Genomic DNA, 22601 nt, shown 5'->3' on the forward strand with positions numbered 1-22601 from the left:
CGACTCTGTGATGACCCATGCGACCCCGTGCCGACCCTGCGACGACCCACGCTGACCCCATGCCGACCCCCCGCCCCCACTCACCAGCGTGTGCCGCTTCATGTGCTCACGCCGCGTGAACTTCTTGCCGCAGATCTCGCAGGGGTAGGGCCGCTCCCCGGTGTGAGAGCGCATGTGCCGCTTGAGGATGCACTGGTGCATGGCCGAGAAGCTGCAGTAGGGACACTTGAACTTCTTTCTGATCACCGTGAACTCGTTCACTGAAAGACAGCAGACCCGCGAACTCAGTGAGCCGCCGCCCCCGCCAAGCCCGCCCGGTCGCCCCCATGAGGCCCACGCGTCCCACCGAAGGTTGGAGGCCGCCGCTTCCAGCGCTGCCGGCCACAGGGCCGTGAGCGTCCAAGACCCCGTGAGCGCCGCACACGCTGTCGGAACGGAGAATGACAGTGTGACGACACGTGAAGCCGGAGTCCGGGCCCCAGCCTGCGGCTCCGCTCAAGCCCACGGGCCACTGGGGGCCAGGAGCCACCGGGCAGAGCTGGCCCCTCCAGGCACCCGCAGGCCAGAGGCACTTTTAATGTCCAGAGGGAAGGTGCCGTCTAAGCAGCTGGGGGCACAGCCGAAGGAGAGGCTCGGGTCAGCCCCCAATGTGCAGCAGGACCGCTGAGTGGCCTCTGTCCCGGGTGTGACTCCTCTTGCCCGTTCTGCCTGCATTTCAGGAAGCGATGCCACGGGCCCCAGAGGGGTCATCCTGTGACCTGCTCAAGCGCACGGCAGCGGCCGCATCCCACACCAGGACGTGGCTACCCTTCAGAGGCACCTTGCCTCACACTCCAGGGCATCTCCTGGTGGGGATCACGGGGTCTGGGGTCCCATGCATCAGACCCACTGTGCAGCACCCCACCAAGCACGGGGCAGCTTATCCTGAGTGGTGCCCTCGGCGATGGGCACACCCAGACACCACAGTTAGCCCCTCTGGAACACGCAGAGCCTCCACCCAGTAACCCCATTAACCTTGAGGACTGGAAGCAATCGTCCCAGACTTCACCAGGATCGCTGAGAGTGGCCAGGGCCTGGGATCTCACTTCTTGGCACACAAGGAGCCCAGCGGTGGACACTTGTCCAGACGCATTTCCCCAGGGCCCTCACGCTCTACAGCCCGGACGGTACCTGGCCAGCTGGACATGGCACCAGCACCCCAAACACAGGCCAAAGGTCCCCACAGTCACAAACACTGGCCAAGGCCAAAGGCAGGCTGCTGGAATGAACCCCAGGAGGGGTGCGGACACCGTCAGCCCGGTGATCGTCCACTGGGTCCTCCGAACCCTACCAAATGTCCAAGTGTGGCAGGCCCTGGCCACAGTCACCACTACCCCAGGAGGTGCCCAGGCAGCAGATAAGAAAACAAATGCCCCAGAGTGACACAGCCCAAGACAGCGGGACCCAGCGAAGCTAAGGTGACTCAGAGCCTGGGTCCCTCTTGCAGGAGGGAAGCAGCCAGCCTACTGGAAGGATGACCACCTGTCCCCACAACCGTGGGCCGCCCACCATGCCGCCCAGTCGCAGGGGCCCTCCCTGCCATCTCCGTGAGCCATGCCCACGGCCCCGAGACCCATTCTGCTGTTCAGGCCCAGCCATGGGCATGTCAGCACGGAAACGACAGGTGCAGAGTGGCAGGAACCACACTGGCTCCTGGGCTCCCTGTGCCCAGCTGGCCCTCACCACTGCACCTCTGCCCTAACACACGCCTGCTTCAGTGTGTGGAAACGCTGTGTTGCTCTCTCTGCTTTATGCTCAACGTGAGGCTCGAACTCACAACCCTGAGATCAAGAGTCGCACACTTCGGGACGCCTGGGTGGCTCAGTTGGTTAAGCAGCTGCCTTCGGCTCAGGTCATGATCCCAGCGTCCTGGGATCGAGTCCCACATCGGGCTCCTTGCTCCGCAGGGAGCCTGCTTCTCCCTCTGACTCTGCCTTCCACTCTCTCTGCCTGTGCTCGCTCTCACTCTCTCTCTCTTACAAATAAATAAATAAAATCTTAAAAAAAAAAAAAAAAAAAAGAGTCGCACACTTCACGACTGAGCCAGCTGGACGCCCCAGAGAGCAGTCTCCAACTTTTTTTTTAAAGTATTTCTTGGGGCGCCTGGTGACTCAGTGGGTTAAAGCCTCTGCCTTCGGCTCAGGTCATGATCCCAGGGTCCTGGGATCGAGCCCCGCATCGGGCTCTCTGCTCAGCGGGGAGCCTGCTTCCTCCTCTCTGTCTGTCTGCCTCTTTGCCTGCTTGTGGTCTCTATCAAATTAAAAAATAATAATAATAATAATCTAAAATAAATAAATAAATAAAGTATTTCTTGCATGAACCCTTAAAGGGCATCTAAACATGCAAGCAACCCAGATTTCTTTTGTTCCCACGGGCAGTGGTGCGAGCCTGTCCTACCGTGTGCCTAGAGCTCCAGGCCCTGGTGTGAGAGTCGGTCCTCCCAGCACAGCCTTCCAGGGTGACTGACCTCTAGGCATCCTCAGGCCCCCACGGCCCCAGCACTAGGCTGCGTGGACTTGATCACAGCTCACAACCGATGCCACTGCCTGGAGTCTGGCCGCCCGCTCGTCCCGTGGTCTCCATGTCCGTAAGAGGGACGCTGCATCCCCCCAACACCTCTCTCGGAAATCTGTCCTGGCCAAGGCAGTAGAGCATTTGCTCCCAATCAGAAGTTCTGTCCATGCGCTTGCTGGCACAGGGGCGTGTGTGCGTGCGTGTGGCGGGAGCCGGGGGCGGGACGGACACCGCAGCCGTGCCTCGGGGAAGACAGCAAAACCAGAAGGCCGCAGGGAGCACAGAAGGCACGTGGCAGCCCGCGTGCACCCCGCGTCCCAACCACGAGGACCACCTCAGCTGACAGCTCAGCGTCTGACCTCGACTCTCCTCTCTATGCACAAACAGGTTCTAGATCGCAGACTGGAACGGTGACATACAGTCACGCAGGCCACTATTCCGCTAACACGCGGTGGCCGGCTGTCCACGCCACCATTTCAGCGGCAGCCTGCACGGGTCTGGGGCCCTCACTGACCCAGCGGAGACCTTCCTGCTGGATGTCCACGCCGCGCCCGCCGCTCGGCCCCCGTGCACGAGTCCGTGAGCTCCCCGACGGGCGCGCCTTGCCTCCTGCACGCACAGCCTGAGAAGAGGCACGGGCCGAGCTGCCGCCACCTGTCCCCGCGCAGCCATCCTGTCTGCTGCCCTCGGCCGAGGTGCAGGGAAGCCGTGCGGGTGTGCCGGACATCGGTGCCCGCTGTCACCGTATGCGCTCTGCCAGCCTGGCCTCCGGGCTGGAGGAGAGAGCTGCAGGAGTTTCTGGGGTGTCCGTGCAGCCAGAAGGGAGCTGCCCTTCCTAAGGAAGGGCCTCGAGCCAGGGGGAGCTCAGGCTGTGGCCCCCGGAGCAGGGCTCCTGCACCCCCACAGCGGGACCGAGTCAGGGAAGCCTCGCAGCCCGCACACTCGATGCAGCCGGGCCGGCCCGCAGACCAGGCCTGCCGGGGTCGTCCCCTCGGCTCTGCGCCTCCGGTCCTCCCCAGGGGTTCTCCAAGGCACCGTGATCCCACTTTTCATCTTACACCAAATAAAGCAAAGGCACCACCCACTCTGGGATGGAGAGAAGAGGAAGTGAACTCTTGCCTCATTTTATTTAAAGCAACCTTTTCTGAGAATATTTGTTCATGGCCTCTGTTCTGCTTCTATAAACACGCAAGTTAAAATGCCCTATTATGTATTCTAGCCTTCTGTATTTAGCAACTTGGACTTACACGTGAAAAAGAATTGATTTCTGTGCAGAAGTGCTGCATTTTTTTCCCTAGAAAAACAACGGAGAATGCACAGGCGTGAGTGTGGCTGTTTGTTAGGGACCCTCCCTGGCTGGGAAGAGCCTGCGCGGGGCTCCAGGCACTAAAAACACACACTTTCTGAAGCAAAGAGGACGATGTTGGCTTTTTCTTACTATGTTCGTTTCCTGCCTCCACCAGAACAGCAGGAACGGGGCGGTCGAAGGCACCACAGAGCTACCCATCCGCAGCCGGGGAGCCAGAGTCTGGGACCCAGGTGTCGCAGGGCTGTGCCCCCTCCCGAGGCTCCAGGGAGGGTCCTTCCGGCCCCTTCCAGCTCTTGAGGGTCCAGGAGTGCTGGACTTGTGGCCACATCTTCCTGTCTCCGCCTCCTTCATGTGGCTTCTCCATGTCTGGGTCCCTCCTCTTCTGTCTCTTATAAGGACACTTGTCATTGGATTTAGGTCCAACTTGGATATTCCAAGATGTAGTTCTATCTGCGAAGATCCTTCTATCCACATAGGGTCACATCCACAGGTTCCGAGGATTAGGACGTGGACGCAGCTCTGGCGTGGGGGACACCATTCCACCACCTCCGGGAACGAACAGCACCGTGAGCAGTAAGGGAATGTTCCTTGGCTGTCATGATCAAAACAACTTCTTCTTGGAAAGAACCTGACACTTCCAGAACCTGTGACTTACAGTCTCTGTGTGTTCGGAAAACTTGCCACAGCACACGGTTTTCTTCTCATAAACGCTGAGAGAGCCTGAGAAGGTCAACAGTGACAGCGTCACTGAAATGATGGAAAAGCACAAATCCATCCAACCGAAGCAGACGCTCGCGGCCGCTCTGTCCAAACCAGAAGCCCTCCCTGAGACCGAGCGCTCCGGCATGCACAGGAAGCTTATGGCCAAGAAGCAGGTTCCGATGCCGCAGTGGACTCTGCAGAGCAAGGAGCCCGGTGACACCTGATCCAGCGTTGCAGAAATGCATCTGTAGGAAGCCTGCGGGGCCGCCGCCGCCTGTCCTTGGCCCCCGCCCCCACCCCTTGCAGCCCCGCAGGAGGGTCGGACGCGCCGGATAAGCAAACACTCCAGAACCATTTCATGATCACCTCAAAGCCTCCAGGGAACCGCTGGCGATGCAGACGGCTGCACGAGGCGGCTTCTCCAGAAGGGCACACGGGTCTTCCCTCACGACCACCGCATGTTCACTCGGCTTCTGACTGTAATTTCCAAACACTGCACTTCAAGTGCATTTCAGAAACAGGTCCAAACAGGAACCCCACTTTGTTTTTCCAATAATAAGTTTATTAACTTATAAGCGGCCAATTATTTTGTCTTAGAACATAGCAAAGCTCTAATGTGTCCAAACTACTTTTGAAAGGTTTTCTAACCCTACGGGAAGTGCATACAGCTGACTTACGCACGCCAGACATCCGCTTTGGGACCCCGCATTTGCAGGATCACACACTCAGGTTCTGCCTTATTCACTAGCAGAGTCAGCGAAAGCCACTGCGTGGCTGTCTGGAGCAGTGGCTTGCTCCCGCTTGCTGCTGTGCTGCATTCCATGGTACAACACCAAACCCCCCAACCCGCCGCGGGCGCCGAGGGGCACCTGACCTCACGGACCATGGTGCTCAGATGGCTCCCAGACACGTCTTCTGCCGAACAGGCTCTCATTGCTCTTGGGCATACACCTAAGAGCGGACCGTCCGGGCCACAGGGAACTTGCACGTTCTGTTTCAGCAATGGGGCCAGGCAGTGTTTCGCGTGGCCGCATCAGTCTACGTCCCCTCCAGCAGCGCACGAGCATCCCAGGGGCTGTGTCTTTGCAGAGGCCTGGCTCGGGCAGTCTGTGGGTCTCTGTCCTCCGGCCTGACGCGCACCGCGAGGCTGTTGTCTGCATGTCCCACCCACGGAAGGCACCACGCCCACTGGGCACGAGCTCGCTCAGGTCTCTTCCTTGATAACTAAGCTGCCTCTTTCTTAGATGTCTTTAAAGTTTTATGTATTCTGAGTATGAATCTTTTGTCAGATACATTTATGCAAACATGTTCTCCAGCCTCTGGTCCTTTTACTCTCTGAACAGCATCTTTAGTGGAAAAATTCGTGATTTTCACCATGTCCACTTAGACAAGTGCTTTTTATGAGCTTCTTGCAAACCACCGTGATCATGAAGCTATTGTCCTCGGTCGTCTCTCTGAAACCATACACTTTCTGATGCATCCCAAATTAATCTTTGTGCTTGGGGTGAGTTGGAAGTCAAGATTTGTTTTTTTCAACATCCGGAGCACTCAGGATCACGTACTGAAAAGACTGTCCGGCCTCGGGGCACGGCCGAGGCACCTCCGCCCAGGCCAGGGGTCAGACCGTGTGGTCTGTGCGGACTGTGCCTGCGGTCGCTCCCTGGTGGTTCCACCACTCGGTGGACAGCCTCTTCCGTCATCCTCATCCGGGCTGCCTGTGACAGCCACGCCTTTCCTCAAGCATCCAGATGCTTGCACATTGGGGCCCTGGGACCGCCCCTTGCAGGGTTGGCCATTTCCAAGAGAACTGTGTGCCTTTCACAGGCACCCACTATCACGTCGCCTTACTCACCCCAGCGCCAGACAACCCCGGGTGGTCCCTGCGCCTTGGAGCGCTAAGCCACCCTAAGCCTGCTTGCTCTGGACCAGCCGAGTGGTCCCTTTGGTCCCGAGGAGGCCACAGTCAGTCCCAAGGGCTCCCGGGGGAGCCCTACATGCTGTCTTACACCCCCTTCAGCTCCCAGTCCGACAGTGTTTTAAGGAATTGGCCCATTTCCCCCAGCTTGTCAAATGCGTTGATCTAAATTGTTCACAGTCTTTTCTTATTCTTGCTCTGATACCTGTAGGGTCTCAGGGGTGATCTCTATTTCACACCTTCTATGTAGAATTGGCACAGTCTTCCGTTCGTGCTGCTCACGCCTGACAGGGACTTGTGACTTTCACTGACCTGCACGGCTGCCTTCCCTGTTCTACCGCGTCTGCCTCCGCTTCGCTGACGTGTCCTCTTGCGTGCACTCCCGCTTACTCTGGGTTTAATTCGCTCTCCCTTTTCTCATTCCTTGACCCAAAATTAGACTACGTGCAGCTCCGGGCACAAGGCCCCCGGCCCGTTTCTCCTGCGTCCTGCGGGTCCCGATGGGCTCTCTCGTCACACCACTCAGTGCAAAGTATTCTGCCATCTCCGCTGTGACTTCTTGGACTCGAGCATTACTTAAAAGTATGTTGTTTGATTTCCAAACGTTTGGGGGATATTCCAGTATCTTTTTGCTGCTGATCTGTAAAGAATGATGTCAGCGAGCTCAGAGAAGACGCGGACTCCACCGAGACCCGTCTGCCCTGGGAGCGCGTCACCAGCACCTGTCACCCGCACCGGAGATTCCGCGTTTCGGATTACTCACGTTGTTACAGGTCAGCACCTGCCGAACACAGGTGGGAAACGTCCACGCAGAGTAGCAAGTTGAATCCAGGGATCTAGGAAGAGAGTGGTCCCATGTGACCGGATGGAGTCCCTGCAGAAACGTGGGGCTCAGTTAATATCTGGAAGCCGCTCACACCATCTCTGTCCTCAGTTACTCGTCCGCCGGCCCATCAATCACGGAGGAAATGGGTCCAAAGTCTCCCACTGGGACGTGAATTCATCTTTCTCCTTTGACTGCGGCCGACTTTCACATCACACATTGTAAAATCAGGCCTGTTCCGCCTCCCCCAGAACTGATCCCATGAAGCACGAGGGATCATGAGGTCCCTTGAGTCATAATTCTTCAGTTTACATTAATGTTAAGATTAAAGACTTTCTGTAGGGGCTTCCTTGGTTTACTTTTTTTTTTTTTTTTTTAACTTTTTATTCATTTGAGAGAGAGAGCATGAGCAGGGGCGGGGGAGGCAGAGGGAGAAGCAGATCCCTGCTGAGCAGGGAGCCTGTCGTGGGGCTCCGGCTGGATGCCAGGACCCCGGGATCATGACCTGAGCCGAAGGCAGACACTTCACCCACTGGGCCGCCCAGGCGTCCTTCCTTGGCTTCTCTTACTATCTTTTTGCTTTAACACTTTCTGGGTCCTTATCTGTGAACGGCATCACCTACAAACAGTGAACTTTTTCCACCCCAAATTTTTCCATCTTTTTATTGCAGTGTTCAATCGACGCAGCCACGTGAAGTCTACCATCTACGGTCCTTCACTGCTCCCTGCGGGCCTTATCTCTAATGAGTCTTTTTCTCTTCGTAAGCCTCTGAGTTGTGCTTTACTGTTTCGGCCGTTAGGCACACGACTTCACAAGGAATGCCGGGAGCCTTCAGCAGTCCAGCTCATCTGTCCCAGACCCCTTGTGCTGCCACCATCTTGTGTGACACTCTGATTTCTGTTAAAAAAAACCCACAAGATCCTCGTTTCAGCGATCGAGATGCGTCCCGTCACACGCACGCACGGCCACTCTTGCTGTCGCTCGAGGGCTGGTGAGGGCTGGCTTCCGCGCTTGGTGGCGGCTGGGGGACGCGTGTGGACGACAGTGTCTCCACTCAGCCCCTCTGTGAACAACACCGTGGCAGGTGTGCAGGCGGTGGCCTCCCTGGCCCTCTGATCAAGACCGTCATCAGCCTGGCTCCCGGCGAAGCAGCGTCGGTCCTCGCTGGCCGCTTTTAAGACTTCCTTCTGTCACTGGTTTCCAGTAGTTTGACAGTCCTGTCCACAGACACCGTTTTCTGTCTGGCGCTCATTCTGCTCCAAGTTCCCGGAGCTCCTTGAACCTGTCGGCTGGTGACTTCCATCAGCTCCAGCAAACGAACTGTTCTCTTTGGGTGTGTCCTGCCCCGTTTCTGCCTTTCTCCGTTGAAAATCCAATTACACACGCATTACACACGTTCACCCTGTATCGTGTCTCTTTGCTTTTTCCCCATTCTTTTGTTTTCTTACTCTTTTAAAAAAATATTTTATTAAAAAATATTCTATTTACTTATTTGACAGAGAGAGCGAGCGGCAGAGGGAGAAGCAGACTCCCCACCAAGCTGGGCGCCGGATGCAGGACCTGATTCCAGGACTCCGGAGTCATGACTTCAGCTGAAGGCAGATGCTTACGGACTGAAGCACCCAGGTGTCCCCTCTTTCGTTTCTTTCCCTACAAGCTTCAGCGTGGACCTTCCCCAAGCTTCCAGTTCACGAACCCTGTCGTAGGTCGTGTCCAGACTGCTATTCGACTATGCAATGAATTCTTAATTTCAGACATTTTATTTTCGTTTCCAGAATGTCCCGAACATGTCAGTACGGAGGGTCTTCCCGTCTGCTTTTGCAGCTGGGACTTACGTCAGGGCACTCTGCTTCCGTGAGGCGCAGACTGCGGCCAGGCCAGCGGGGCACTTCCTGGGCTGCCCCTCTTCCTCGGTCTCACTGTTGCTGTCTCTCCTGCTGAGCAGACGGTCTTGGGAGGACTAACCTTCGCCCTGTAGGGCTCCGTGTGCGCTGCTGTCGGGACTGCTCTAATCTGGTTTTGGTCTCACTCTGAGGAAGAGGCTTTCACATCAAGGTGTGACCCCTCCAGAGTCTCCCCTGAAAGCCCAAGGTGCCTCCCATGTTCTGTTGGGTTTTTTCCTTTTTTAACTTTTATTTACTTACATAACCTCTACACCAAACGTGGGGCTGCAACTCATGACCCCAAGAGGAACAGTCGCACACTCCTCTGACCGGGGTGACTGGTGGCACCCCTGGGCTGTCTCCATTGTCTCTGTGATCCTCCCTGGGTTTGCACGGTGCCTCCTGTGTCCCAGGGCCACACCACTGTGCATATCTGCTCCGCTCCCGAGAGGCTGTCCTGTTGCACGGGGATTCTGGGTGGGGCTCAGTGTAAGGCTCAGAAGCTGAGAGAGCTCGTATGCAGACGTGGGGACTCTGTCTCCGTGGCTTCTTGCTTTTTGAGATTTGCTCGTCCGGTCCCAGTTATCCTGGGTGCCCTGAGGACACCCTCCGTCTCCTGGCCACAGAGCACCCTGCTCCAGTGTTTGGGAACCAGGCCAGAAACAAATCTGAGCGGAAAGCACAGCCCTTCAAGTCCCACCTGTGCCGGTCAGTCTCCAGGGTGTGTGTGCGTGTGTCGGCCAGATTCTCAAACAGATTTTGCCTGGAGAGTAAGCGCAGTACAAGCTGTCACAGCTGAAACTAGAAGTTCACCAAGTTTTCTTTAAAATAAATCAATGCCTTTGCCCTAGCACTGGAGTTCTGTGCATAAGGCCAAGACCGATAAGAAGCAACACCAGATTATAGATTTCAAGTTTGGGGTTTGTTTCTGGAGGCAAGAGCTGCTAAACACGACACAGCGTGGGGCTTGCACTCACGGCCCCAGGATCAAGAGTCGTGTGCTCCACCAACGGAGCCAGCCGGGTGCCCCCGAGAGCCTGTATTTTAAATGCAACCTAACTCAGTCAAGTAGTAGCCCTCGGTGGGCGGCGGTCTCCACGCCTAGCCACGGCGCGACCCTGGCATCTCTCCTCTCCACCGCGTGAACGTGGCAGGGACGCCCAGCTGTGCCGCGCTGTGCCGGCAAGCACGCCCAGGTGAGAAGCTTTCACTGCTGAAGTTCTCTGTGTTTAGAGCAACTGATGTTACGTATTGATAAGTCTTTCTAAAAAACTCTTTGGAATCAATCATGAGCCGCGTTTCAGTGAGAAATTCAACGAAATGTAACAGCTAAAGTGTGCACGCGCACCTCGGAGAACCCCACGGCCGATGGCCGCGCAGCACGGCGGGCACAAGGTTGGACGCCAGGACAGTCAGAGGCTTTCCCTTCTAAAACGGGTCTTGTGCCCTGACACCGTACTGTCTACTATAACTGACTTCCTCGTTTTTTCTTTTTACAGACTTCTTTCTTTCAGGTACTAAGGAGCCCGTCTGAAATGGCTTAATTGTTTCAACATTTTAAAGATTTTTTAAAAAGATTTTATTTATTTATTAGACAGAGAGAGAGAACAAAACAGGCAGAGAAGCAGGCAGAGGGGGAGGGGGAACAGGCTCCCCGCTGAGCAGAGAGCCAGAGGCGGGGCTCGACCCCAGGACCCTGAGATGATCATGACCCGAGCCGAAGGCAGAGGCTTAACCCACTGAGCCCCCCAGGCGTCCCCAATTTTTTTTTTATTTAGAAGTATCTCCATAGCCAACGTGGGGCTTGAACTCACGACCCTGCCATCAAGAATGGCCCCACCGACTGAGCCAGCAGGTGCCACAACTGTCTTAAAAGTTGAACAAAAACCTTTCAGTACGACAGCACAGCCAGACACTCCCCCGCGCAGGTGCCCCTGTGAGCCGCTGGTCCGCGCTGTCCACCCCAAGGACAAGTCAGCTGACCAAATAAAAGGAAAACGGCCGCCACAGAGTCTCCGTGTCCCCACCCCGGGGACTCGGAGTGCAGATGTCTACACAGGCCACTTCTGCCACAGGGTGTCCACACTTCGCCATAACCTGCCTGGGACCTCCCAGCTCGAAGACCCATCAGGACAGTAGACAGTAGACGGGGACTTCCATAAAGCCATGAGGCACTGATCTCTGGGAAGGGTCACCTGCCTGGTCACCTTGACCTCGACTGGTCCTTTACCACTTTGACAACAAGTCTCTCAGCCTCTGGAAACCTGGCTCTTCCTTAGTGAAGGAAGTGGGCCCAGCAGGAGCAGCTGAGGCTCCTCCCAGACTCCGCCCAGCCACAGCCACGACGCGGACTGGAGGGGTTGGGGGGGGGGCGCTGCCTGTTTCCTTCCCGGGAAACCGCGTGCTGCTCGAGAACTGGCAGCTTCTGCGTCCTGGACCGCTGCCCCCCAACTACGACCACCTGCTCGGTGTACAGAGGCAGATGCGGAACCCAAGGCGTCCAGCGTCGGTGGACAAGAGCAAACACAAGGAGGTCCTTCCGAAAAGAAGCGCTGTTTCAGCAGCTCTGCTCCCGGGGCCGTCTCCTTGGAGAGATGCTGGGCGACACGCCCACCGAGAACACCGTGGCTAGGCTTTGTCTTGGGTATTTCCAGACCTCATGGGGGGCAGAGCCCCTTGGTTCCTTTCTTGAGGGAGGGAGCCTGCTCTTCTGCCCCCATAGCTGGCAATCCTACACGACCCCAGTGACCCCAAGCCCTCGCTGGGAGGCTAGAGACACCTGCGCCGCCGGCCCCACCCAAAAGGCCTCCACTCGGCTGCCGGTGGCGGAGCCAGGAAGTCTCAGCTTCAAAGCCTCACAAGGACGCCTGGTCCCAACCCCTGCAGCTGCCCCCGTCCTGACGTGGTTTCGCCGTCACCCAGTGGCCACCGACCCCGAACACCAGGCCTGGCCGCAGAGAGGCGCGTGGGAACGTCTGCTCCATGCAGAATGGGGTCCGGTCAAGTCTGTCCAGCCTCAATGCTATCCTATGCAGAGGCACCGGGGTCCACAGGGTGCTTCTCTAGTGGCTTCTTAGATGACTTCATGAAAAGGCTGTCGGAGCTCGGGGAGAGCCCAGCAGGCCTGGGGGGTGGGGCACTGGCCATGCGGGGAGATGGAAGAAGCCCCGGGCATCCGGGCCGGCCCGCGGCCCCCACACAGACCCTCCCAGGCGACAGTCGGGGCCGACTCCAGAGGAGTCCTCGCTGCCGAGCCCAGGGCTCTAGGCGTCAAGGGCCTCGATCTCGAACCAGAGAGACAAGTCACAGGTGCTCGGGTGTGAGGACACCACCTTGTGCCAGGCCCCTGCCTGTCGCCACGAGGACCACGAGGGCATCTGGAAGGAAGGCTCCCGCGGATTCTCAACAGACAGACGCTCAAAGGGAAAATCCTCTTCGTTCACGGAACGCAGCGGCCCCACAAACCACCTTGCCGGGGAAGAGGAATCCTTTACTTCATTCCAAACCCGAAACACGTGGTTAGGCTCTTCTTAATGATTTCTTCTTCTTCAGGGAGACAAAGGAAACTAACAGGCCTTCTCTCTATAAACAACCCCTCCGGCCCGGGGAACAGAGGACAGCTTGTTCTGTGTGGCCTTCCTGGGGTCCCAGAGCCCTCCGAGTCCGCGCTGGTCACGCAAACACCCAGCCCCGCCTGCAAAGCCGCCTCAGGACCAGTGAGCACGGCTGACTTTAACCGCTGCCGTCTGAGCCGAATGTCTTTCCACGAGGGGCAGGCGTTCCCCAAGAACCCTTCTCCTTCCGTGCAAAAGGGCGCTTGTGTTGAACTTTGTTCAAACCCGTGTTTCTACTCCACAAGCATGGAGACTGGGAAGCACGGCAGCGGTGAGGACGGACGTCAGGTGCGCTGCAGTCGCACGGCTGTCATCCGAAGACAGCACCACGCTACCTGTCGCCGATGCTACGTATTCACAGGGGACACCTGTGTCCACACATGGGCGGCTTCAGTCTACATGACCAGAGTCACTACTGCAGAGCTGGACGTGCCTCGCCCGGTGGAGCTGAGCCAGCAGGACAGAGTGGAACAGCGGCTTCCAGCACAGAAACTCCTTACCAGCCTCTGAGCACGGCCCGGGACGTGGACACGCCAGGGATGCACGTGAGCGCACGCGGAGTTCAGGGCACACACGTGCCACATGGGCAGACGACCCGGGACACCGGGGCACGTGGCGGCCCCTCCCATCTTACCTGGGCTGGGGGGGGCGGTGCTGTCCTGGGACCGGTCTGGCCATTCACCAGAGCGGGCATCCCGGGCTCTGAGTGGAGGGCGGAGGGGCCCGAGGGAGGGGCTTCTGCTCTGCCATCAGCATCCCCCCAGGAGGACTGGGGCTGGTGCCAGGCCCTGGGAACACAAGAAACGAGTCTCAGCGCGTGAGCGCACGCCACTGGCGGGCTTGCCCCCAAGTTCCAGAAGTGGTCGTGTGGTCTTGCTGTTGCGCGGAGCGCTCCGGGTCTGTTTGGGCGTCTATCAGCTCAGCAGCCCCGACAGCAGGGTCTCCGCACGCAGCTTGCTTGGGGTGGGGATCTCTCTCCCAGAAGCGAAATGATTACGACAGAGGGTCGCACCCCAGGAAGTCGGACACGCGGGCAGAACATGGGCACACGCACGCCCGCGGCCTGGAGAAGCGATCTTCTGGAAAACACTCCAAGGTGTGTTGCGCTGGCTGTCTACCTAGAAGCTAGTGGCATTGTCCAAAATTCCAGCGTCGATCCAGAATCGAGGACAGATTTACACCCGGTGAGGACTTCTCTCTAAGCCACACCCAGGACAGAAACCAGCTCGGCAGTTTCCCGCAAAGTGCTCCTGGGCATCTGGGCAGCCCGTGGGTACAAGGGTCGGAAAGGGACGGCACAGCACGGTGGCAGCCCCTGGTCCCGTGCAGGGAGCTCCCACTGCCGCTCCCCGGAACCTTCCCAGTGTCCCTCCCTGGAGCAGCAGGAGGGAACTTGGCCCATCCTTCCACTCAGACGGCTCAGCACCAGCTCTGACTCGGAGGGGGAGACCCCAGCTCTTTCTCAGAAGCAGCGTCTACCGGTCAAGCGGCGACAATCACCAGGGACGACGCTTCTCAGGTCGGAGTCACCTCGGCTGTTGGAAGGACGTGGCAGCTCTACGGGACACTCGTCCCCCCGGGCCCGCGGTGAGCCGGCCTCCTTCCCTCCAGCGGTTCCAGGAAATCAAGTAGCAACCCGCGTGCGCCAGACGTTCTGCCGGTCCGAGAAGGCGAGGCCGGAGTCCAGGCCCCCCAGACCCCGGCTCGCTCGCAAATACAACTTGTAACCCAGAACCGCGCCTCAGCCAGTCAGCGTTTCTCATAGTTTCTAGTCCGTAAACGGTGACTCTGAATAGGCAGGGGCTCGCCTACCACTGAACACGTAACGGAGGAAAGAGAATCGAGTTCGGCTCACACAGAAAGCACGCAAGCTTCTTTAACCAGGTAAAGGCCGCAGGTCTAGAAAGAAACCATCTGCTGAAGCCACCAGCCAAGCCCCTGTGATCAGACCCCGAGACCTTCCCTAGAAGGTTCCACACTGTCCCAAGAGGTGGGTCCTAGCAGCTCGTCACAGGTCCAGCACTCTCTGCATATTTAAGGGTCCCCTGACTTTGGGGAGCCTGGGTGGCTCAGTGGGTTAAAGCCTCTGCCTTCGGTTCAGGTCGTGATCTCAGGGTCCCGGGATCGAGCCCCATGTCAGACTCTCCACTCAGCGGGGCGCCTGCTTCCATCCACTCTGCCTGCCTCTCTGCCTACGTGTGATCTCTGTCAAATAAATAAATAAAATCTTTAAAAAAAAAAAAAAGGTCCCCTGACCTTAAACACCTGGAACCGCCGTCCCGTTCTTGTGCAGAACCGCCGCGAGCAGACCATGTTTGTGGCCCACAGCGCACTCCTCTTGGGAAGACCAGACAGAATCGCCAGGGGCCTTGGGGGCCCCATAAAGCGCCCCCTGGGCCGGGGCTGCTGTCCATTAAACATCACACCTGCCCCACGTTTCTCTGATGACGAGCCCATGCCTGCTGAGATGTGGACCCAACATCCAGCATGAACAACCAGCTCAAGGCACCTGAAGCTGGAGGACCAAGTCCGGCTCCCTGGCACTGCCCGCCCTCATCCCCGGGTCTAGGGGCGCCCGACAGCACCGCACAGGCCCCACCTCCTTCCCAAGCCACCTGTGGAGGGAGCACAGAGGCCCCTGTGCCCGCCTGAGCAGAGGGCCGGCCCCCTGCTATTGGAGCCTGGGGCGTCCGCACTCGGTGGGACGCTCGGTGGCCATGGTGACCTTGCCGGCTTGCTCTCAGCGCCTCTTCAGGTGTGCGGTGGAGCCCTCCCCACCACACGCACACAGGGTCTCCCGTCCGTGGGACGGCAATGCTAGTCGCTGCGCAGGGTGCCTGGGGAGCTTGGGCAAGCCAGCGGTGGAGCAGGAGCACGAGGGGCCCCGTCCCAACAAAGCGGGTGAGCCCTCGGTGGGCAGTGAGGGCAGAAACATGTGACCACGTCGCCAGAGCCAGTCCCTGCCACACCGTGCTCAGGGGACACTTGCTCCTGCAGACGGGGGCGCACCCGGAAACCAGCAGCGGTGGCGGAGGGGCGACCGACACGGGCTTCTGCCCGTCCTGACACTTCGCCACGAGCGCTTAGAGAAACTGCACCTGTAAACGGGCAGCATGGGGCAGACAGACAGACGGATCGCAAACGAAGTTGCCTTGGCTCCCTCGTGCAATCTTGCGACACGTAGCGGCGGCTCGGGCCACACAGCTAATCCTGGTGCCCTCTGCAGGGACACACGTCTCAAAACCAGGTGCCCAGAAAGGCTGCCACAGCCACGTTTCAACCATAGCCTCTGTCTGCTGACTCTGCCAGGCTGCGGCCAGGGACGGAGGCTAGCCACGACGCAGGCTGACCACAACGTTTGGGGAAAGAAAGTTTTCCTCCGGGTATCTTCATTCCTCATTTTAGTATATACCTGGAAAGAGACAGACTTTACTCAGGATGTCAGAAAATAGTATTTAAAATAACCCATTTTCTCACCAAGTTCTCCGGGCCCTCTGCCTCCTGTAGGTTCTTACCCCAAAAATGGGGGAGGTTAGAATATTAAAAGCAAGGAGATTAAGGGGTGCCTGGGTGGCTCAGTCATTAAGCGTCTGCCTTTGGCTCAGGTCATGATTCTGGGGTCCTAGGATTGAGCCCCGCACCAGGCTCCCTGCTAGGCCAGACGCCTGCTTCTCTCTCTCCCTCTGCCTCTCCCCTGCTTGTGTTACCTCTCGTGCTGTCTCTGTCTGTCAAATAAATAAAATCTTGGGAAAAAAAAAAAAGCAAGGAGATTAAAACACAACAGAAATAACAAAATACCAAAACCCACCAAGTGACTTCATGAAGAATTAGTCACAGACGCCCTAAAAATAAAGAGGAGAAGGCTCTCTCCGCTCCCTCCAAACTGGGAAGAGTCCGGCGACCACACACATCCACAGCACGCCCGGGGCAGGCGCTGGGGCTCAGCCCCGTGCCGAGATGTATTCATCGTGCCCGGTGACCCGCACGCGAGGAGGGAGCTCTGGACAAAAGCCCGTCCAGGAGAGCAGTGCCCAGGGACTTTACTGAGGTGTGGGGCCTGCCAGGGGGCCTGGGGAGGGCCAGGGCCCAGACAGAGTGGTCCAGCGACGGGGCCCGGGGTCCAGACTGGGTCTGGCATGGTTCCCAGCACAGACGTACCACAGGCTTTTTGCACCAGCCCACACGGAAGGCAAAGGCCAGCAGACCAGAAGACAAGTGAAAAGCATTGAAAATCACCCTTCAGGGGCACCTGGGTGGCTCAAGTGGGTTAATCCTCTGCCTTCGGCTCAGGTCATGATCCCAGGGTCCTGGGATTGAGCCCCACATTGGGCTCTCTCTGCTCGGCGGGGAGCCTGCTTCCTCCTCTCTCTCTGCCTGCCTCTCTGTCTACTTGTGATCTCTGTCAGATAAATAAATAAAATATTAAAAAAAAAAAAAAAGAAAGAAAAGAAAATCACCCTTCATCCCAAAGTCACCCCTGACGGCAGAGGTGGGCACCGTTCTATCCTGCAGCCCGTGACACATGGCGCTCCCACGTGCGTTCGGCGTGTTATGGGGGACTGAACAAGCGAGCCCCCACCTCTTCGCACAGCCCCAAATTCCCAGTGGCATCCACAGGGCACCCCCCAGGAGAACACAGAAGCTACCCACCGGCCCCCCAGAGCCCCGGGTTCGCAGCAACCCAGCAGCCCCCGCCAGCTGGCGGCACAAGCTCCTTGGCGGCGGGGGGGCGGGACCAGCACCTGGGGACATGCGTTCGAGGGTTCACAGACACCAGCTTGTCCTAAACCCCCAACAGCTGCGGGATGCATTGTTCAATGTGGCCCCAACATGTCTCTGAAGGCCCGAGCCGGGCAGCCTGTCCTCCAGGTGCTCCGCGTGGGGCCTGACTTCACAGCCGAGCCCCGGGAACTGCGCACGGCGTCCGGGCTGCTCGGGCCGCGGCTGGGCTCTTGAGGACGTGCGGGAAATGAAGGAACAGAAGCCCTGGTCCCACCCGTGTCTTTACTAGCCACGAGCGAACCGCGTCCCTCCGACACTGAAATTTAGGGGCTCTCAGTGCGTGGGGAAATACAATTGCAAGAACACTGGCGGCGTCGTCTTTAATCAGAGCGAGATGAAAGCAGAGAAGCCCTTCCAAGGCTGCAGCACGGGAGCCTCGCTTCCTCCAGTGGGGGTCAGGGCACCACCGCGGCCACAGTGGCTGCCGCGTCCACACGCTCGCACCCGCGGGGCCCTGGCACCTCGCTCCCTCCCGCCCGCGGTGAGCAGCCAGCGAACGGCGCGCGTCTCCGCGGACGGCGGTCCGGGCGCCACCGGACGGGATCTTCAGGGCGTCCGGCCTGCGCTCAGCTGGGGCCCTCCACTGCCCTTGTGTGTCGTGGGGGGCGGAAAGCCGGGGCGGGGGGCGCTGGGCGGCTGCTCGTACCTCTGGCCGCTTCTCAGTCAGTCATCGGCTCCCGCAAACGGGAGCCAGGCGAGACGTGCACCGTGCGACTGCGGGAGACACGGGCTGGAGGCGGCAGGAGCCCCTGCAGACAAAGCAAGGACGCGCCCCTCGCTCCCGCCGCGGAGGGGACGGGCATGGAGGCGGGCGAGGGCCAGCAGAGGGAGCCCGCGACTGTCCCTTCGCACGGAGGCCCGTCCCTCCTCCCGACTCTCTCGGGCTCTGCAAGCCTGAGCTCCACAAGGTTTCCGGTTCAGATGCCTGATGCGGGCGAGCACTCACTGTCAGCCACACTCAGCCATCAGCCACCATGAGCCACCTGCCACCTCCCGCCCGGTCCGGCTCCCCACAGACACGCCCCACCCCCACCCCCGCTGCTCCCAAGGCACTTACGGGACAGGGAGTGGGTGCCTTTGGGCAGGTAGTCCAGCAGCAGGGAGCTGTCGTCCCCGAGCACGTCGGCCTTGAGGGACAGCAGGCTGCTCTTGCTCATGAGAGCTGCTCGCAGGTTGGCGACCGCGGTGGCCTGGTGCAGGGCTTCCTCCTTCTCCGGGGTCAGGGGCGGGCCCAGGTAGCTGGCTTCTCCTCCCAGGAGACCCTCGTCCACGTGGCCAAAGAGCTCAGCCCTCTCCCCGCGGCTGTCGGCGCCACTGGCTTCGGTGACCGTCAAGTCTGCATCTGCGGGAGGGGGGGGGAAGCAGCAGGTCATTCTTGGACCCTCCATGGGGAAACCTCATCTAGCAGCAGCCGAGGTGATGGGCCTCCTGACCACCCGGGGCCCGTCCTGCCCGCCGTCACCCCTTCCCTGACCCGGGACGGCCTCCGGTGGGGGCTCCACTCAGCACGATGGGGACGCCCTCCCCCCAGGAGGACGAGGACCCACTCGGATCTCTGCTCTGGGCTGAGAGCCAGAGGCACAGCGCCTGTGGGTCTTCCATCCCTCGAAGAAGGCTGACTCAGAACGGATCAATGACCAAAGAGAGGCGCTAACCCTACAAACTCTTAGAAAGTCTGCGCGCTCAGCTTGGGCAGCGGGTTCTCAGACAGGACGCCCAAACCACCGGCCGCACAAGAGATAAGCTTGGTGGAAAGGAAACACGTCTCTGCCTCAAAGGCCCGCTCAAGACGCGGAGAAGAAGACAAGGCTCCTGGCTGGCTCCGTCGGGCCGCGGGGGACACGAGACCTCAGGGTCCTGAGCTCAGCACTGGGCGTGGCGCTCACTTACAATGACAAGAAGGGGACACCTGGGGGGCTCAGGTGTTAAGTGTCTGCCTTCGGCTCAGGTCATGATCTCAAGGTCCTGGGATCGAGCCCTGCATCGGGGTCCCTGCTCGGTGGGGAGCCTGCTTCTCCCCTCCTTCTGCTTGGGTTCCCTCTCTCGCTGTGTCTCTTTGTCAAATAAATAAATAAAATCTTTATTTTTTTTTCTTTCTTTTTAAGATTTTATTTATTTATTTTACAGAGAGAGATCACAAGTAGACAGAGAGGCAGGCAGAGAGAGAGAGAGAAGCAGGCTCCCTGCTGAGCAGAGAGCCCGATGCGGGACTCGATCCCAGGACCCTGAGATCATGACCTGAGCCGAAGGCAGCGGCTTAACCCACTGAGCCACCCAGGCATCCCTAAATAAAATCTTTAAAAAAAAATGAAGGAGAGAGGAGGAAGGAAGGGGGGGGGGGAGAGCGGGGGGGAGTGCGGAGGAGGGAGGGAGAGAGAAGACAGCCCGTGCGACATCCTCAAACCACACATCGGATATGAAATCCTGGCCGGAATACACAAAGAACACTCACAACTCACTAAAAAGGAAAATAACCTGGCTTTAAAACGGGCAAAGGACCTGAGCAGATACTCATTCAGAGAAGACACAGAAATGACCGGCGAGCAATGTCTGACACCATCGGCCATCAGGGACATGCTCCTCGAACCCGTGAGAGGCCACTTCCCACCCACCAGCGTGGCCAGAATCCATCAGACCAGGCAGACGCTCCCAAGGGCGTCTTGTGGCGTCCTGATAAGGACGTAAAGGCGCTGAAACCTCCTCTACTCTACTGTTGGTAGAACGTCTAGGGGTGCAGCTGCGGGGGACAGAGTGACGCGTCCTCTAGAAACCAGGCACAGTGACCACCAGCCCCCTCAGAGGCGTTCGTGCCCAAGAATGGCGAACACACGGCATATTCACACCAGAAAGAGGAACAACCCTGATGTCAGGGGACAGCAAGTGAGCGGGGTGGTCCATCCTCGCCGGGGATTCTCGCTCAGCATGGGAAGGAGTGAGTGTGGACTTGCTACCACGTGGACGGAACCCAAGGCCCAGGCAGCTCCTGCAAAGGCTGCTCACCCTTCTTATGAATTCCACAGCAGCATCCCGGACAGACGTCCAGGCAACCCTGTGCCTCCCTCACACAAACCACCCTTCGAATCCGAGTCCCAGCAAGGCTGCCCTAATCGCCGGGCCAAGCCTCGTGAGTGCGGGAGGTTCCGTCCAGGAGGCCGCCTGTCCGAGCCTCTCCTATGTTTACAGAAGTACCCAATCCCACGTCTGAAGAATGGGCTGAGTTCCAAACACTCACTTGTGCGTCAGACGTGCACATGTGCTCACTTACATACATACGTGTGCACAGGCCAGCACAGCCGCTCGTGGCACACACCACTTGCACACACATGTGCACGCAGGCCGTGCTTCCTCTGGATGGGAAGACCCTGGCCCTGAGAGAAAGGGCCACCGCGTGAGAGCGGTCACACGTGTGTGTGGCAGCCAGAAAAGACCACACGCCAGGCACGGGGGCAAGGGCAAGGCGCTTGGGCTCACCCGCCGATGCGGACCTCCATGTGGTACACGAGGCAAACAGAGTTAGCAATACCCATGTCTAACTGTCAACATAAACATATAGGCTTCACCCTGGAGGTGATTATGGTGTTTTTTCTCACGTCCTGTGATACATTAGGACGTGATTTCTCACATCCTAAATGATACATCATAACACTTGAAAATTTAGCTCACAATCTTTGGTTGAAAAGCAGAAAAGAGATTATAATTAAAATAAGGAAAATTTTTTAAACGCTCAAACTAGTCGTGTTAGCGGCAAAGCGGGGTGTGAGCAGATTTGGGACAGGAAAGACTCTGTTCCGGCCATGTGAGCGCCAGGGTCTGGGGGACGACATGTCATGGAGGGAGGCCGCCAGGGGGCCAGAGGAAGGCCGGGGGGGCGCTGACCTCACAACCAGAGTGTCCTGGGGGCACCCCATTTTTCACGTTTCCCCAAATCTCCACTCTTCACGATTCCTTAAAGTGCCACGAGGTGTATTTGAAAACGTCTGCATGGAAGTCACAGCCCGACCCTGACCCTGCTCAGCCTTGTCCGCCAAACAGCTGCACGGCATGTGCACTGTGCAAAGAACACACGGAAGCTTTTGGAGAGTGTGCGCTGCGGGGGCACACGTCCCCGCCCCACCAGGTGCTTCCAGGCCAGATGAGACCCAAATGGGGCATAACCCAATTCAGAAAGATGCAGTACGCATCTCACCCGGCATCGACTTTCTCACTTTATGTGTGTAGAATGTATTCTCTGTGTCTAAGATGCCATGTTTCTTTATCGAAGTTCAAATCAAGTTTCCTCACTTTCTTAACCATCAAAAAGCTTCCACATCATTCCATAAATCCTCCTTCGTTGAAATATATGTACATACAATTGAATAAATAGATAAATGAATCGACCGCCTTGCTAACTATGTGGTCAGCAGGATGATAATGGGTGAAAGTCAGGTTTCGGGCAAACAGTACCAGAACACGTGCACACAGCAGTCAGCGTGAACCACAGACCTACGCGTCACACCCAAACCCGTGACGCGTCCGGGAAGACGGCGGCGGGGAGTGCCGCGGTGGGGCTCGAAGCACAGGAGCCAGGAAAGAGAACAGCTCGCAAGTCAGGCTTCAGCGGCGTGTACCTGGGAAGCTCCTCCAGAAACCGCGTTACATGAACACGGGACACCAGGACAGGAAGAGTCTGCAAGTCACAGCCCGGCCGGGGGCCTCGCGATCAGGACGCCCGGGAGCGCCGCACCTGGCCCGAGGAGCGAGGTGAGCGCGGACGGACGGACGGGGCGGCAGAGCGTGGACGGCGGCTCCTCGCGGCGGACACGGACACGGCTACGCCACCAGCACAAGCCACCCGGTCGGACCCTGACGGAGAAAGACGCGGGGAACAGCCACAACCACACGGAGGGAGCGACGCGGCCAAGGGACGGCAGGTGCACGCGGGAGAGGTCGCGCCACGCCCTCCAGAGCGCTTCCAGGTGGAAAAGCATCTGACTTTTTTTTTTTTTTTTTTTTTTAAAGATTTTTTTATTTTTTTTTTTT

The 22601-nt window shown here is 58.2% G+C and overlaps 1 protein-coding gene across 1 annotated transcript in view; it reads right to left on the minus strand.

Moving 5' to 3' along the window:
• ZBTB46 (zinc finger and BTB domain containing 46) overlaps positions 1–22601 on the minus strand; it is a 62657-nt gene that overhangs the window by 8455 nt on the left and 31601 nt on the right. Inside the window, exons 3-4 of the mRNA XM_059407445.1 lie at positions 18640–18924; positions 85–260 (exon numbers count right to left, since the gene is read on the minus strand). Of these exons, the coding sequence (XP_059263428.1) occupies positions 85–260; positions 18640–18924 (461 nt within the window). The remainder of the gene's footprint in view (positions 1–84; positions 261–18639; positions 18925–22601) is intronic.

Source organism: Mustela nigripes, chromosome 7 (genome assembly GCF_022355385.1).
Source record: "Mustela nigripes isolate SB6536 chromosome 7, MUSNIG.SB6536, whole genome shotgun sequence".
Classification (NCBI taxonomy): Eukaryota; Metazoa; Chordata; class Mammalia; order Carnivora; family Mustelidae; genus Mustela; species Mustela nigripes.